Here is an 18,531-nt window from a genome sequence, read left to right as displayed (position 1 = left end):
TAAATTTGTCTGTATATATATACAATTTACCTTGATGTTGAAACCTCCCCAACAAATAACATAATTCAAGGTCCTTAGTTTCAGGGACTTTAAACTGAGAGTTATCATCAGAATAATAGAAATCCCTTGATAAATCAATAACTAATTACTTTCCTGTAGTGAAACATAAGGAGGTGTGTCATCTGAATGGTTATTTGGACAATTAAATCCTCAAATTAGCAAAGCTTTCAAATGGCCTTGACAAGGAAATCTGTGTTAGAGACATGCTTAGCATATCTTAGTGACAGAAGTATGATCGTGGTTTTGGTGAAATAGTTGTGGTGTGTATTAAAAACACCGAGGTTTAATCATCTGAGAACAGGATGAGTCTTTCAGTTAGCCTCTTAGACTTCTGATTGCTGTCCAAGTGTTATGTGGTGGAGTTTCTTGTCCTCTGTATTTATAGCAAATTTAGAACCTTTATACTTTAACAAAATCCCATACATTTTGTTATGGGGCATTGGAACCTACACAAGTTTTCCCCCTTGTGATTAATAGTTGTGTTATTAATAGATAAACTTAGTGAAAGAAACACTGTTTGATGTTAAAAGTGGATACATTATTGATTGTATTGAGACATAATATCAGCTTTCTTTCATCGTCCATTTCCTACGGAAATAAACAATTTGTTGACTACAAATCTGATGACTGTCTCTGGCCTCAGTGTTAGATCATCAACTTGTAAAATTCATGGTTCAGAATAGTCCTTTCTTAATTGATCACGAATTGAAACAGAAATAAATGAAATTAAGATATCAATTTAGAAATATTTCTGTACACAAACCTTGAAACTTCATAACAAAATTATTCAAGTGTACCTCTTCAACCTTCATAAAATATTTTCATGTTCTTTTATTTTATATTAAATAGTCGGAATTGTGGAGGGTATGATAAAAATGTATTCTTATTGATATATGTAAATAAAGGAGTTGTATTGAATCTACCTTAGGAGACTACCAAAGACATCAACATGTAGAGTGTTAGACCAACTACTCATTATTATTAATATATTGTAAATAAAGGAGTTGTATTGAATCTACCTTAGGAGACTACCAAAGACATCAACATTTGGAGTGTTAGACCAACTACTCATTATTATTGATATATTGTAAATAAAGGAGTTGTATTGAATCTACCTTAGGAGACTACCACAGAGATCAACATGATTTTCTGTGGCTTTTAATTTTGATACGGCCTAGAAGAAAATGTTAAATGTGTTCAAATTATACAAAATTGTGTTATTTGGCAGTTAGGTGATATACGATAGCTACCTATTTTCCATACATGAATTCAGGAATTTTATATCACAAAATGGTGATATCAGCTTTGATATAAATTTCAATGAAGATACTAAACTCTTTGAGACATATTAATTATAAACACCACAGTTCACAATAAAAACTGGTAAACAGGCAGTATTTAACAATATTGATGAAAAATCCATTTTGAATATTCAACGATCTTTTTTAAAGTGATTTTATAACTTCTTTGTGACAGACAGAAAAGCAATAACCAGTTATTAGGAGCGGAATACACAATGTAGTTCATAAGTACGGGAAATGCTGGAGTTCTGCGGGTCAAGTACAACAATTGGGTGTGTCCTATAATATGTGGTCACCACTGTGTTTCATACGGGGTTTGTTTGACTTCCTCAAATTTCACTCTAGGTCAATTTGGAATGTGTAAGTAAACAAACCTTCAATAGAAAAATAAATAAATAAATAAATAAAATATCATTGTGTGAAGGTCAGACATTAAAACGTTAGTTATTTTGGTTCACTGTTTTTCATCTGACGGCAAATGAAACATTCTATTGTATGGATAATTACAGTTACTATATCCATGGACTCTTACTAATTATGATAGTTTGTGGACACCTCATTCCATTAATCAAGAGTACCTGTGAAATCAACAAAAATATTCCCCATGGAAATTGATTATTTTACTGTAGTTCACATTAATGTTATGCAAGTTCCAACTGATATATCTATCACTGTGTTGTTGACCTCTCAACTGACCATAGTAAAGAAGCATTGTAAAATTAACATTATTAACCATATACCGAAAAACTATGAGGCTCTAGCTTTTAAGATGTCATATTGTAACACTAAATGCAGAACTATTAAATTTAGCACAGTGGTATACCCAAAATACAACTATTTTATATATTAGCTCGAGAAAAATTTATTTGTTTCTTTTTTTAGTCCATCTTCATTAGATGATGGGCTGTTCAAAATGTCCTACATCTTTTCTTGGTTGAGCCCCTCATCAAGATACAGGTGCCCTGTAGTAATCACCTTTTCCATCAGTCAATCCATCTGTCCATTTTTGCTTTCTGCACAACAACTTGTGTATTTGTCTTTTGATTCTGATTGAATTTGACACATGGCTTAATATTTATCAGACCCTGCATAGGTTCGATAACCAGTGAAGTCTGATAATATTTGCAAGAGTTATGGGACTTTGAATGCTGAAAATTTACCATTTGATTTTTTTTTCTGCATATCAGTTTGCAAATTGGTTGTCAGATGTTCTCTAAAAAGAGGATTCCATTTGATTAAACCTTACATGATTTTGACAACCAATGTCATTGATCAATATTTGCTAGAGTTATGGGACTTTGAATGCTGAAAATATACAGTTTTATTAATTTACACACACTGCATAATTACAGCAGTATTTTCACCAAAATTGGTATGATGGTATAAAACTGGAAACATTGCATGGTATCAATAACCATTGGAATCTGTTCATATCTTCAAGAGTTATGGGACTTTGAAAGCCAGACTTGTAACTGTTTTATTACAGTGTATTTATAGCAAATTTGGTATGTGGGTTTGTACATGAGTCTTCGCATGGATTTCTGTTGAAATATGTTCTTTCCGACTAGAGTTGTGGGACTTTAAACACTGGTGCAAGTGCTGGTGATTTTGGCGTAGATCGAAAAATCTAATATAGCCGCATGTCTACTGATTGAGACATTTTCAGCTTCTTCTCAAAAACAGCTAGTACCATTGATTTCTAACTAGGTGCAAACTATAATCATGAGGTCTCTCACATGTGATATTGCACAGATTTAATGTCCAAAATGGCTGATGTGACTTCATATTGGCAGAGATATATTCGACTTCTTCTCAGGAATGACTGGAGCAAATGACTTCTAACTTGGTATAAATGGTCCTTATAGGGTCCCAAACAAGTATTGTTATTTCCCTTGCAGATCAGAAAGATCAAAATGGCCACTGTGCTGTCTGATTAGCTGAGACATTTTTGAAGTTTACTCAAGGTTGGATGGTGTAATGGATTCTTAATTTGGTACAAAATTACCATTGTTTAATAAGGACCATGCAGTGCTACTATTCATGCTGCACTGGCTCTTGAAACTTTCTGTGTGTTATCTTCTAAAGCAGAGCCATTACTGAACATTGGTCTAGTTATTGCTTTTTCTTGAAAAGTCATGGATGAATCATTCTTAAACTTCATAAGTAGGTTCTCTTTGGGCTCTAGTTGTGCTCTTTTGCCTCTTAATCAGAAAAACAAAATGGCTGACAAAAGATGGTAATTGCTGTTTCTGAAAGAATGTTCATATGTAACATCCTTCTAGTTTCTTATTGTGCCCATTACATTTTGGGACTGCTCAGAAAATCAAATCGACTGACTCCTTGGCATCCATCTTAGATTTTGATAATAAAAGTTTGTTATCACTATTTCAGGGTTTTGATGTACTTTTTAATGGTCCCTAGTTGTTTACTTGCTATTTTGTGAATGGTCAGAAAAGCAAAAAGACAAATATGCAACTGTCTTCGTCAGTAGTCATGCCTGGTCAACTTCCTTACATTTTGACTTTTTCTTAAAGACCTGCAATTGATTTAACTGAAAATTTTGAAGAAAGTTTTCATAGCCAAAATTTATCCAAAATTGTGAATTATCTGGTCCAATTTCGCAGGGGTATGAAGGGCAGGGGCAATGGGTCAAATTGGCTCAGATTTAAAAAAAAATCCAGTTATGGGTAAAATCAAATGTTCTTTGTGGGTAGACGGAATTTAGGGAATTTTACCATGATTAAAATTGTGAATTACATGACCTGGGGGTGTGAGAGTCTTACATTAACCCCTTCCCTCTCCCCCTTCTCCCCACCCTTCCACCACCCATTTCAGGATATCTGTAAATGTACAAGTTTTGGAATGGTGTAAAACATAAATTTAAATTTGATATGGTAATATTAAATTTAACGCACTAATAACATTGCAGTTTTAATATTACACAAGGAATCTTATTTTCACTGTGTTATTAATTTTTTTTCACAAATTAATGACTTTAAAATAATTGGAATGATCTTAACAAACGATGACTGGAAAATTTCCATGTTTTACGTTAATTATTAATATCTAAAGCATGTCGATTGCGACAGTGTTTGTAGAGATCTAACTGCTCCGGGCAATATTACAACAGTACAAAGGCACTCTTCTGAAATATGACTCAGATCAGTCTGTGCTTGAAGTACTTAAAGTATATCGTATATATTATTCATCAGCGAAGGACTTGAATTTGTATGAGAATGATTGTAAATAGTCTGTAAAGCCAAATATTAATGGTCAAGATATGATTTATCAATGATCAATTTAGGTGTGGTATGAAAATTTACTGCCACTGTAAGGATTCAGAAATCTTAAAAATCAATTTTTCAGGTTTGTTCAATTTATCTTCCCTCAAACAAATTACTGACAATTGCTGAACACTGCAAGACAACGAAGGAGAAAAAAATTTTTAAAAATTGACCTGATTTTTTAGGTTTTTCTTGGTATTTCCATTTCGACAATTTTAATATTATAAGTCAACATCTAAAGCATCCTTGCTGAAAAGCCCCTTGTTTTATTTTGACGGACAGAGATAAAACTATGTAGTGTCAGTATTTTTTGTGGTTTCTACTGCTTCAGCTTGTCACACTAATAACATTTTATTTATAACACAAATTAATATATTTCCTGTTTTATACCTAATGGAGTAGACATCTAAGTTATTATCTACATTTTTATGCCTTGATGCTTTTATTTTGCTGGCTTCTTTATCTTTTAATTGCTTTTCAGATGCTGATTGACGTAGCATTTATTAAGAGCTTTTTCTTTTTCATTTATAATGCTTTTTGTATTTATTTGGAATGAATCACAATACACTTTTTAGCTCACCTGGTCTGAAGGACCGCTGAGCTTATGCCATATGGCACAGCGTCCTTTGTATGTCGTCCGATAACATTTTACTGAAAATCACTGCTACATGTTATGAATTCTTGAACAGATTTTAACCAACTTTGGTCAGAAGTATCCTTGGGGAACCAAGTTTATATAAATAATGATTCTCAGCTCAAAGGGGCCTGAGAGGCAGGGCCGAAAAAGGGAAATTTGACAAGTTCTTTAAAATCTTACTGCTCCTTTAGGAATGCATGCTTATTGCCCAAATTTTGTCTGAAGCATTGTTAGTTGAAGAGGAATCATTCTACTATAAATAGTAGATCTCAATTCCCTGGGACAGAAGGGGCTGGGCCCAATAGGGAAAATGTAAGTTCTTAAAAAAATTTCCAAGTTTGGTTTGATGAAATGTTTATGAATAGTGAATCTGACTTCTGTTTGATCACAAGGATGGGACCCATCAATGAAATTATTTCAGAAATTATTTGTCATATATGAATTTTTTCGCTAAGTGACTGAATAGCTGATTATCCAGGTGAGTGATGCAGGCCCCTTGGGCCTCTTTTTATTATGGTATCACAAACTCATTTTGATTAATTTCCAGTATACAGCCATTTTGAAGGAAATATTTTCATGATATTGTATGATGGATATTTTAATGTAAGAAAATATTCAGACATCAGTGATATTATATCATTGTAATACCTAATTTTTGTATTTAGATTAATGTCAATTAATTTTATAGACAACAGAAAATGCATTTATGACCTCAGAATGAAAAATTCTAAACAATTCAATAGATTCATAACCAAATGAAAATAAATGTATAGCAGAGGCTGAAAAAAATGATTTATTACCTGCTTAAAAATTTTTTTGGAACTATTTAAAAAATTTCTACTTGAAACATTTTTGAAAATGTGAACCACCAAAAAAGACAACCTTGCACTGATGTAAGTTACGTTTGAATTATTGAAAAGTTGAATTATAGCATACAATATCATGAAAATCTTTATACATACTTGTTCTTTTTTATGCCATACATTTGTTTTCCTTTCCACACTAGCGGTTGATCTGAATCCAAATAGTGTAGACCAACATAACAACCAGGGTTCATGTCAAGCTGGCTTCTCTATATCCATGTCAAACGTAAGTCCGACTCAGATGTATCGTCACCATGGCAACAAATATTTAGGGCAAAACACTGTTATGGTAGCCATTGACAAATGTCTCAGCGACATGAATTTAGATGTGTTGTCATAGCAACATGTTTGTATCATAGCAACACATATATATGTAGTCAGTACCTTGTTGTCATGATCATGGCTATGTGTAAACATGGTCACATAGCAACACTAACAAGTTGTCATAGTAACAAGAATTAACACTGTAAAGATTCCTTTTTACTGAAAGTTAATGAAGTATTATAAAACCAGAATTGTTTAACAGGCAGTTATTGGAACATATAAAAGAGAAAGTTTTACAAGGAAAATTTCTTCCAGGTAACATTTTAATTGTTCGTTTTATCAGAACAAAACTAAATTGAATATCCACAGCATAAGGACTTCATTCAAAACAATTCTGCAGCATCTCTTGAGCTACTCTATGTATTAAGGTACCCTCTGCTGATTTATTAGCAACCATATGTTATACGCCCTATCAAGTCAGTGAGACTTGAAACATACAGCAAGTTCAAGATATGTGTCTTTCTGTGGCGATGCATGCAGCATGTGCATGAGCATGTTGTAACGGACTGCACTGACGTAAACATCCCCAGACTCTGTTGATGATTGCCATATGTATCAACACAAAGACTGCTAAATTTCTGAATACTCCCTCATTTCATCTATGTTCTTTTTCATCATTGTGACCATTTCTCATTATACAATGTAGATGCTAATTATATCTGTAAGCTAATGTCTGAATCCCACGGGTTCGCTATAAGTTTTTCTTATTTTAGGTAAAACCTCTGCCAATGAACTTTTTTGAAAAATCAGGTTTTTTATCGTTGGATCTTTAGGCTCTCTTATAACAAAGTACAAACAGTCTTATTTCTGATAAGAGTTGAATGACCTCTGACTTCGTGGTATAGAAGGATATGTGTTGGTGTTTGTGGTGATATGTGATTTGATGTACAGTAAGAAAATCTCCAGGGATCAATTTGGGATTAGATTGGTTAGATAACCAGTAGGAGTAGCTTGCTTGAATCAAAGCTCCCGAGTGTATAAGAGTGATAAGTCATCTTTTTAATAGCTTTACAGTTGGAGAAATTGTAGTCATGTTTGTTCAATATTTCATGCATAAATTTGAATAGAAATTTGAGAAATAAACAATGCTTCATAGATTTTGTAGAATAATTTATGTTTTTTAAAGTACATTAATTTTTGTAGGTTAGAATCAAAAATTAGATTTGCTCTCATATCAGTTTTGGGCAAAATTTTCGTCTTTGCCGCAAGTAGGTAAATATTATCTACCCATACCATATATGTTTATGTATTTATCAACTCATTGCATTTCCTCAGAGAAACCTTTTTCTAAACCAAAATTTCTAAATTGCATGTGTTGAGTGTATTAGGAAAACAAAGAGGAGATAAGTTGAGGGGAGTTAGTTAACATGAAAGGGTTGATGTTTCTGATTAATTGTTTTCAATATATAGGGTGAGATTGTTACAGAAGCCAGGACAAGAATTTGGTATAGTGTTTACACAGTTTAATCGTACTGGGTGTCAGATATCACAACATTCCTTTCACCAAAGTGATAAAGGCCAGCCACTGAAACCCAAGTAATACAGCTTAGATCTGTCATAATGCAGGATCTGTCGTTCTGTAGTTAACAACAATAGGAAGCCCTGGTTTGTTTCAGCTGTATTTACATACACACTGAAACTATCTCTGTCAAACTATTAATAATTTTTCTTGTGATCTTCATGATTTTTCTACTTTCACTTTTAGGGTTTTTTCCGATTTCCACAGGAGCGGAATTTATCATTGTCCGGTTCTTTTTTACTCGTTTTGTTTGTCTGTTTTTCGTATTGTTTTTCATTTAGTCTTCTAAATTTTTTCATACATGTTGTTGTCATTTACTTGTGTGTTCAAGTGTTTGTCCATTTGTCTGTCTTTATAGAATATTTATGTTGGCACAAGTCACACTGAAAGATTGTGTTTATATCAACATATATATATATATATCTGTATTTGTATATATCAACACCATGTGAAGATTAGATTGTCACCATGTGGAACACACCTCAAAAAAGTAAGAGTTTAGGACAGTCAACACAATGAAACCTTCATTTGGTCCTACTAAATAACAGATATTCAGACTGCTGCTTGAGCTCTGCTTATTCTCTGAAAATCAGGGAACAAGAGGGATAGTACTAATACCCTGATTGACAATACAGCAACAATAAGGAACAGACAAGAAATAAAATTCTTTGGATTAAACAGCATTAAAAAGCCCAAGGTAGTACTAAATCCCTGACTGTCACAAGCAGCTATAAATTTACCAGAAAAGCATTTGAGGTGTGTTAATGTTTGTTAGATTGTTTCTAATGATAGTTTCATATATTTGTGATAATTGAATTTATACTATATAGAGTTAAACAGGGACCACGATGAAATGCAAATGCCGTCAAAAAGAAAACAAGTTTAAAATCATGTTTGGTTTAGAATTTCTGTTATTGTTTATCATCCCATTGGATTATCTCCCTTCAGTTATTTACTGGATGTCTTCCTTTCTCTTTCGTATGTTTCCCATGATAAGACGTTGAATTATTTGCTATGTCATTGTTTTCATCCCATATTGAAAGGAAGCATTTTCTCTCCCATGATTCATGGTCCCTGATCTGTAGGTTTCGTGTTGATAGCTGTTATGTGTAGTCTTTTGTACCTGTAGTGTCTAATTGAATGTCTATCACTGGTTTATGAAATTACCACCTCACAGATATCAATAAATTGTATGGTAAATATTTCAAAATGCCATTTTGAAGTTGTCCTTTATACAATATTCAGAATTTCATGTAGGTGTCTGTGGCCTTTTTAGAAAAAGAAGTGAAAAAAACCCCATTTTGTGTCAATTGTAAAGATATTCTTGTAAATGGGAAAAAAAAACTGTAAGTAAATGTCTGCATTTGTAAACATTAGAAGTATATTTTTATTTGAAATCAAACTACTCTTTCTGATTGTCAAAAGTGAGAGTGGAAAATGTTTTCTGAAAGTTGAAATTGAAGTTTGAGCAATTTAAATGCAGTGCTAGCTAGGTAGGCAATGACAGGCACTGTACCCAGAATCCTGTAACAGTGAATATGGTGATTGAAATGAAAATTTCTTCAATGTAAAATTGAAGACACATTCTTACAATTTTTGAAACATTTCAAACTGATTCTTTGAGGTGGTGGCAAACACTGTGTTGTGTTACTGTAGTTTGACGTAGAGTCTGCCCATGTACATTTCAGCTAATTTAGGCTATGACAAAGGCGGTTACTGCGAGGCCGGATTTTCTGCAGCGTTTTCTAACGTGAGTTGTCTGAAAAATATTCTTTATTGCTGTACCACCCCAACAATAAGTTGTATTGAAGTATACACAGTATCAAATGAAAGTTGAATTTGTCTGGAATAAAGAATTGGAGATTTACGTCTGACCTTATAAAGATGATTGTTTGATATATACCATATATATTTGTGATAAGGAGAAGAGTCTCTATTGGAAATTTTTCACAAATAAGAAAGTCCTACAAAAGGCATATCTGATTTTTCTATTTGAAGAAGGTCTACTGACTATAAAGTACAACATTTTGAAGAGTTAGATGGGAAGGTTGTAAGGGCAGTTCTTGGAAGTCATTGGGTAAATCCAGCTTCTGTTGAATGCTAATTTTGTTTTTGACAGAATTCTTATGTTGTACTCAATGCCTTGAATAATCTGGACCCATGTAGTTTGTAAAATTGATATTAAATTGATGGTACAGCAATATTTCCCCTTCTGCTAAAAATATTTACAAATGACTTTTATTTTTTTTTTATTTATTTTTTTTTTCTTTTTAATTCAAAAGCTTTTTTTATCATTAAGTTTATCATTTTATTATTTTTCATTTGCATTTGGATGAATCACCTCCTTGGAGCATTTTGTGAAATGTGGAGTCAAAATATATAGCTACTTCTGAGAAAATTAGGAGTATCATTCTAGTTCCACACACACCTGATTGTTACTGTAGTATAAGGCACTCTGAGGATGTTTGGCTTCATACACTCATGTATCGCAATGATATGAAAATCAGTGCAGATTGACTTAGTATAATTGAGTCATGTCTTATAACTACAGGTCAGTGTAAATAATTTAGATTTGTGTTATAAAGAAATAACAAAAATGATGTACCTTTGTACATGGTTTAGATAATGTTCTAACTGAAAAAGACACTTCCCACTTCTCACAGATGGTGTCATTTGGTAGGTTATGCTTGACTGTTTTTGCACATCAGCTATGTTAGATGTGTTTTGGTGAAGTAAAGATTTCGGGGCTAACTAAAAGTGCTAAAAGTGACACCAGTGGTAACACTTCACAGTTATGACCTCTCTTGCCAACTAGTGGTATGAAGGTCATATGACAGTGTTAGTATTTCAATGTTTTAGCTGGGATAGACAGCTTCTAACTTTAACACCACATGATGGTACATTACAGAGATGTGTGACATGCTGTACCACCTTTTGTTCTTTAATGCAAGTTGGTTACATATACCATAGGACTTTGTGCCACCTGAAGGCTCCTATAGACTGTGGCCATAGTGAATCTGTCACCAGGTGGCACTGTGTATGAAGTTAATCTGTAGTGCCTGTAGTACCTGGTGGTACAATTCCCATAATGACCTCTGCTGCCACCTGGTAGACAGAGTTACAATTAGTGGCGCCATAATGTAGGTTAATACTTGGCTATGGGCTGTGGTGACACCTTGTGGAACACTTTACAAACTTTCAACTTACGGTGCCACCTGGTGGTACATTTCGTAAACTTTCAACCTATGATGCTACCTGATGGTATAGTACACAACTATGGCCTGTGTTTCTATGTTGGTACAGTATCAATGGTGTGTGTACCATCATTTTTTGCTTTTGCCTGTGCTGCCACCTGGTGGTACACTTTATTGAGTTGTGCACCTGTGCTACCACCTGTGAGAAGTGAAAAGTTTTTTTTCTGTCACTGTTATTAGTATTTTCTGAGTGAGATTTTGCATTGTGTTGTAATTGGAATAGATGTCACACTATATATATATATATTACATTACACACCCCTGTGCCTAGTGAATGCTACCTATCAGTATCTACCTAGTCTTTCTTATTTAGCATCATCGAAGTTTTACATGCACAGTTTTCCACAGGGCAATTCTTAATTTATGTCATTAAAATGCATTAATTGTTGTTTAAATGTGGTTTTTCTCTTAATTTTTTTATCGTTTTGTTCCCTGGTCATTTTCTATATCTATTGTTGTATTTTTCTTTTTGTTTTCAACAAGAATGTTCAAAGTTTGATTTAAAATAATTTTCTTTCATGTACTCAAATCTTCTTACCTGACTAACATGTTTAGGTATTCAGCGTTTACATGATTTTCATCAGTGGCAATGAGAACACAGTTAAAAAGTTTTTGTTGGATGGCATTGCAAATGACAAGAGTGAAACTTACAGTGTATTTATATATATACATATATATATATACATGTAAATAAACTCATGTTACTTTCACTGTCATAAGCATTCATACAACAAATTTTAAAAACTCACACAAGCAGTGTAGTACGTGAATAGGATGTGACATTTCTTAGCTTAGACGTTGTTCTTCATATGCCAAATATTTTGCTTTCGGTAATAAAATGCCACAGTTATCAGCGATCTGTGTCCAATAAAAACCATTAGAGTAACAGGCTACAGTTGGAAACACAAAATCAATCGTTAATGCGAGGATAAACGCTGGTAGTGTTTCTGCAGCGCTGATCAATGATAAATGTAATACCCTATCTGTCGTTGTAGTGGCGACTATCATACAACCATTTGTTGAACATTCAAAGCCGTTTGTATCTGTGAAATAAGGAATTGATATCTTACAATGAAAATAAATCACATTTTACCCCTCTGTAAAACAGTGGAATGTAAGAATGAGGAAAAAGGAAGAACAATAACCTGGGTGAAAAGTTGGTTCTGGTTTTATGTCTCGGTCACATCAAGACATATTAAGTAATTGATACATCATTTATGTAAATCTCAGCTCATTGTTTGAATACATAAATAATCTATTTTCAAACATTTTATGATAAAATGTAATTTTTGTAAGTGAAAAACATTTTTATCTGTCAAAACCTTAATAATGTGATGTAATACCGTCCCTGCTACGATTCTCAGAATCACAAAAACTATGTAACAATAATGAGTTAAGTCTGATATCATTAGGCTGTATAACCTGAATATAATTCATTTTTTGATAATTCAGCCCTACTGAAGTAATTTGACAGATTTTATGTAAGGTATCAGACTTTCATGCAATCAATCGATTCTGTGTGTAGCATTTAGTAATATGTTGTATCCAATATTTAATTTTCTTTAATATCATGATTTTGCTCTGAACTGTTCATTTACATACTGAAAGAAGCTGGGTTTGTCAGCTTTAATACTGTGTATGTCCTTATATTCTCCCACTTAAATGCCTGTTTTGAAACACTGTCTTACCCACTCTATCATTTGTACAAGCTGGAGACGAAGTTCTTCACCATTTTGACTTGTGTAAAACCTGTGATTACATACGCAAATTGGATGACATTCCATTGTCAGTTTGATAAGTCTGTTCTTCCAGAAATCTCATCTCACAGGGCCACAGCATTTTATAAATTTATAAACACATATGATATGATCCAATTTGAAGTTAGATAGAGGTTGTCAGAATTTGTATAAATGTTATGAGATAGGGTTAAAGATGTTATAAACTTGCATCCAAATTCTTGTCAGATTTATCTGCAAGGTTGTCAGTTTTTACTTGTGTGGCCAAGATTATACATATCGTTCTTAATAAACTCCGTGAATTCCTGGCAAAATCATGTAAATATATCAAGGAGCTTTAGGCCAACAAAAGAATTATATGTTTCTTGTGTTTAACTGATATTAATTAGACACAGAGCTCATACATATGTAAATTTAGAAATCATTTTAAACAAGGAGGCCAACATTACAAATATATCTGTTTCCTGTGTGTAGCTGTAAGAAATAAACTCAGGACACACACAATGGTAGATTTTGAAATTATTTTAAACAATGCGCCAACTTAACCAATATGTGTTTCTTGTGTATAGCTTCATTAAACAGACATAAAACACAGTTACACTTAATTTAACTTTGCTGTGGTTAACCATCCACATGTTCTTTAAGGTAGAATAATCTAAAATCTCTAACTCTTTTCATGTCAGTTTGTTCAGTTATTTTTTTTTTTTTTTTAAATTAAGTTTTAAAATGGTCTTTTCATCTCTCTAGGTACGCATCACCAGTCATGATATTATTTTGTTGGTATTCCAAGATGGCTACAAACGCCTCAAAATAACCAGATTCTTTTCAAATTCATAACAACCAAGGTCAGGTTGATTTTAAAAACATTGAAATATTTTTAGAAGTGCCAGTTTTCTCAGACAGATTGGGATAATGCTTTGCCTTGGGTACTTAAGGGACAAACTCCTTAATAATGAATTAATATGATATCATTCTTCAGAAAAGAAAACAAGAAAAATAGATGACAATAAATAATGGTCATTTAATCAAGATCTAACCCCTAACATGGTTCATGCCATAAAAATGTTAAAGCCAGTTGATGACTTTAAAGATTGTTTACAAATTATCAACATATTTTACTATTTTTTTTTCATTTGCAATAAGAAATATCTGTTACTATTTCATTGACAATATGAAACCTACGGTAATGTCACATTGCTGGTCTTACTTGCTCCTATCTGATACGTTGTCCCAACATTGTAGAATGGAGAACGACTTCTTCTTGGTGCACCAGGAGCTTTTTATTGGCAAGGTAAGTTTTCTTTCTGCATGAGTTGTGTGAAATTTTTCATTGTTGGGGCTGGATGGGAGGATAGATAAGACCCATATCAAAGAACAAGTTTCTCACATTACTTGTCATTGGAACTTCATACTTGGAGTATGGGTTTATCTTGATGAGGCAGTGTGTCCTGTATCAAAAGCAGATTTGCATTTTGAATGCTGACCTAGATAAAGAAAAAATGTTTGTCTTGGCTGTATCTCAAACACTACTTCTCAATTAAAATTTATCTGGCCTTAACTCCTACAATGTTTGTTACTGAAAGTTCATACTTTAGATAAGGGTTCACCTTGGTATAGCAGTTTGTCATGTGTCAAAAGTAGGTCATTCTGACCTATATTTTGACCTGCATCAAAGAAAATGTTTGTCTGGCCAATATTCCAAACATTTCTACTCAATGAGAGTTCATCCAGGCTCTTTTTAATCTCCTACAATGTTTATCATTGGAACTTCATAATTTGGATAGGGTTCATCCTGGTGAAGCCGTTTGTTTGTATCAAAAGTAGGTCAGTCTGACCTACATTTTGACATTTGACCTAAATCAAAGAAAAAGTTAGGGTGACCTTTATTTATTGCACTACTTGTTACTGGAACACCATACTTGGAATGATTTGATTGACTTTGGTAGGATGGTGTATCTTGTAACAAATGTGCCTGGGAGGTAACATTGACCTACATTTTGATCTTTGACCTATGAAAGATTATTAAAGATTATTAAGCAGTGACATGATCAGTTGACATTTGGATGATTGAAATTCATGAATTGTCACCCCTGACTGGATTAAAATTTTATTTCATATCCAAATTTCACTAAAATGAGGCATTATCATTAATTGCTCAAGATCTTCTTTAAAATTTTGCTTCTATTTAATTATTGATCACAATTTCTATAAAAGAATATGTTTACAGTTAGTTATTTAGTGTTTTTTGTATTGGAGGATGAGTAATATTTACTTAAGGTTCAAAATGCATTTATTTGCAGGACAAGTTCACAATATTTATTTGGATAGAGGAAATGCCAAGAAGGAGACAGTTGAAGAAACTCAGGCATCTGATGACAGCTACAGAGGTAAGGTATCTGGGGAACCTAGTGTCAGAAAGTGACATTCAGTTTCATCTAAAGTTGTTGAAAATATCATCATTGAAAAAATGACAGAGGTCGTAAAAGGGTTTCAATACTCACTCATCAAAGGGACAGACAAAAAATGGTTTATTTCACTTTCAAACTGTAGATAAGATAAATAGGGAGGTCTACGATGGACAAACATCAAAGAATTCACAATAATTCATGTACAAAGGTTACAAAATAAAAACCATAAAGAAGTACAAACCATTAAATTCTTAAAGATGGTTTTTATCTGTACAAGACTTGAGCTTGAAAATTTTTTTAGATATGTAAGTTCAGTGTGATACATGATAATATTACTTCTAGATCTGAGCAAGTCAGCACACAACATCTCAAAAATAAACATTGTTCTTTTACGCCTGCTAAAAATGATAAAAGTTCCAGTTTTTATGTGGAAAGTCAATGTCTGGTAATAAGCCCACCTTCAGTTATTTACAGTTTGGTAGAATTGATCGTAAAACGTAATTTTTTTACCTAACAATAATTAACTCTAGTATTTGATTTCAAGTCGAAATTCTTTATCAGTTACCTAGCATGCCTGGATAGATACGAAAAACTCTTTAATGACAGTCACTACAATTTGACGAGGATGTCCAACGACTAGACTTCCTATACATACCTAAAGATCACATACACAATATTTGATTGGTTGTAATTTTTTCTCTGTCTGGTGTGGTATGTAGTGATGTGTTTTCATTTAAAGAAAGGATAAGGGCGAAAAGATTGCCAAATTCAATCTTCTGCTTTTTATTGTTTCTGTCCTGACCTACTGTTAGAATGATATTTTGTTGACAACGTGAGGTGAAGATAGTTTGAGAGAGAGCCGTACAAATAGGGGCTATCTAGCACTTTACCATAAGCCAAAATGATCACAAATTGCACTCTCGCATGTGGCTCTCACTGTGTATTGCTACATGACTGGTATGTTCTTTGTGTTTCAGGTTACTCCAGTGCAGTGGGCAGATTTGACGCAGACGATGAGGATGGTAACGTTCAGTCACTATCAACAAACATATCAAAAGAAAAGATAAATTATATGAAAACATGTTTAATTTTCTTTTCGTTTTGTACCTAATGGTATAAAATTTCTTGAAGATGTCTGTTAGGAAATATAGGTACTTGATCATCTAACAAGAGAGCTTCCTAGTTTTTTACAATAAAACTATTTTGTCTTTAATTTTAAGCCAGTCTTTCAAATTTCATTTTGTAGATTTTGAGATAAAGAGAATTATAATTTCATAAGTTCGAAATATATTGAAATGATACTTGTGGCATTTAATGTGAAACAAAGAAAATTATTTTTGATGATTCAATTAAACCACAATTTTAATTCTGCATCATTTTGAAATCCACTTTACCAGATATTGTAGAGTTACACTATGTAATTCTTGCACTTGGCATTACATTCCTTGAAACTTTGATGCATAAAACAAATTCTTGAAGCCTGAAATGAAATTACTCTGTTTTTGTGAGACAGCAAAACTCATGATTGGATAAGTTGCCTTGAATCTTTTACAGATTGCACAGTAATTTCCTTGGTTTTCATGGTCTGTTAAAGTTCAGGAATTCTATAAATGTTTGTAATCGCAAACACTTTTTCATAAAGGAATATTGTAACATTTTTGACATATAAATTTCATGAAATGTGAAATATGTTTTTTTTTTTTAGAAAAGATGTTATATAAGTAGTTATAATAAAACTTATTCACTTAAGTGTTACAAAGGCAACTCTCAAATCAATACTGGAAATTATATCAAAAACTAATTATTTTTTTTCGCTTGATTTCTTTCAGTCTGATGACCTTTGACCTTTCTATCTTTCAGATTATGTTGTGGGTGTTCCCAGAGCTGAATTTCTGCTTGGCAAGGTAAAATAGAGGTTGTGTAGAAAAACAGTTTTAAAACTTGTATACAAGTTTGAAATTAATTAGTCTTTAGTCCTAATCTCTGTGTGAAGATTTTAATTCTTTGTATAAGGACTGAGAAACCTTCTATATATATAGATATACCACACTTTTAAGGAATTAAAACCCTTATTATATTCAATATGTGAAATGCAACTGCAGACCTGTGGACTACTATTGTATATTGAACCATGCGTATAAGCAAAAATTTCAATCTCAAATTTGTATTTTCTCTTTTGTGATAAGATTGCAGTATTGAGAACATTAGTTTGTAAATGTCAGTATTCTAAGCACCGAATCCTTCCATTGTTATCTACATCAATAGTATCGCAGACAAAAATATTCAAGTGTTAAATTTACAATGTATTGAGACAAACATTCATGGATGATTTGAGCAGTTTGAACGATGACAGGAAGAATGTATGCTTTCAAGAAAAGATGTACGTAAAATTCACAAAAATTCTTGATAAGTGAAAAAGCAAAAGTTGTATGAAATTACGGTTATTTTTTCTCCCAAATTCTCCATTTCAACACATTTTCTTTTGTATACCAGGTGGAGCTGTGGACTCAAAATATGTCATCCATCCGAAACATATCGGGAGAACAGGTGAGCTTCTCACATTTCTTTTGATTGTTGTTAGTTTTGAATTTTTTACGAAAATTTCATGAAAAAGCAAATTCGATATAAAATGTTTCTGGGCATGCAACTTAATTGACAGAAAATACACATAGTTTTAGTCAAAAATGCAAACTAATAATGGAAAATGTATTTAAGGCTGTCACTGTTCTGTGAATGGTACTGAGTTAGAAATTTCACTTTTAGAAATATAATTGCTGTGACTGGAGGTAAAAATTTGCTTTACACATTTCAGGTTGAGGTTTAACATTGCTTCATTATTTTGTTACAAGGGTTTGGCTAGACTGTTTGTCCCTTTGCACATTTGTTAGGAAGTGACAGGGTATTAGTCAGTACTTAGCATTCAAAAGGTGAAACTGAATCTCTTACCCCAAATTATCACAATACCTACTATAGTCCAATCGACATCCAGCTCCATAAGGACAACTTGATTACCGATTACTGATGAGAATAAATGAAAAATTGAATAAATAATTTTGGCTATGGGTTCTTTATATGTAAAATATGTAGGCTGTTATTACTAGTACATAGTGATAAGTAAGTGATCCTGTTATATCCTATGTGTTTC

The 18,531-nt window shown here is 32.8% G+C and overlaps 1 protein-coding gene across 3 annotated transcripts in view; it reads left to right on the top strand.

The window, feature by feature from the left end:
• Window positions 1-18,531, top strand: part of LOC132545270 (integrin alpha-V-like) — a 101,059-nt gene that overhangs the window by 43,913 nt on the left and 38,615 nt on the right. For all 3 annotated transcript variants that reach the window (XR_009554030.1, XM_060208945.1, XM_060208944.1), the window contains exons 5-10: window positions 9,677-9,738; window positions 14,221-14,269; window positions 15,279-15,365; window positions 16,364-16,408; window positions 17,247-17,290; window positions 17,880-17,933. Coding sequence is in view for 2 of the 3 variants with exons in the window: in XM_060208945.1 (XP_060064928.1) it covers window positions 9,677-9,738; window positions 14,221-14,269; window positions 15,279-15,365; window positions 16,364-16,408; window positions 17,247-17,290; window positions 17,880-17,933 (341 nt within the window). In the remaining variant the exon portion in view is untranslated. The remainder of the gene's footprint in view (window positions 1-9,676; window positions 9,739-14,220; window positions 14,270-15,278; window positions 15,366-16,363; window positions 16,409-17,246; window positions 17,291-17,879; window positions 17,934-18,531) is intronic.

The sequence above is a fragment of the Ylistrum balloti genome, unplaced genomic scaffold, assembly GCF_031769215.1.
Source record: "Ylistrum balloti isolate Yb309-2 unplaced genomic scaffold, AGI_CSIRO_Ybal_v1 Utg369836, whole genome shotgun sequence".
Taxonomy (NCBI): Eukaryota; Metazoa; Mollusca; class Bivalvia; order Pectinida; family Pectinidae; genus Ylistrum; species Ylistrum balloti.
Note: the sequence above shows the minus strand (reverse complement) of the source record. Positions and strands in the feature narration are given on the sequence as shown.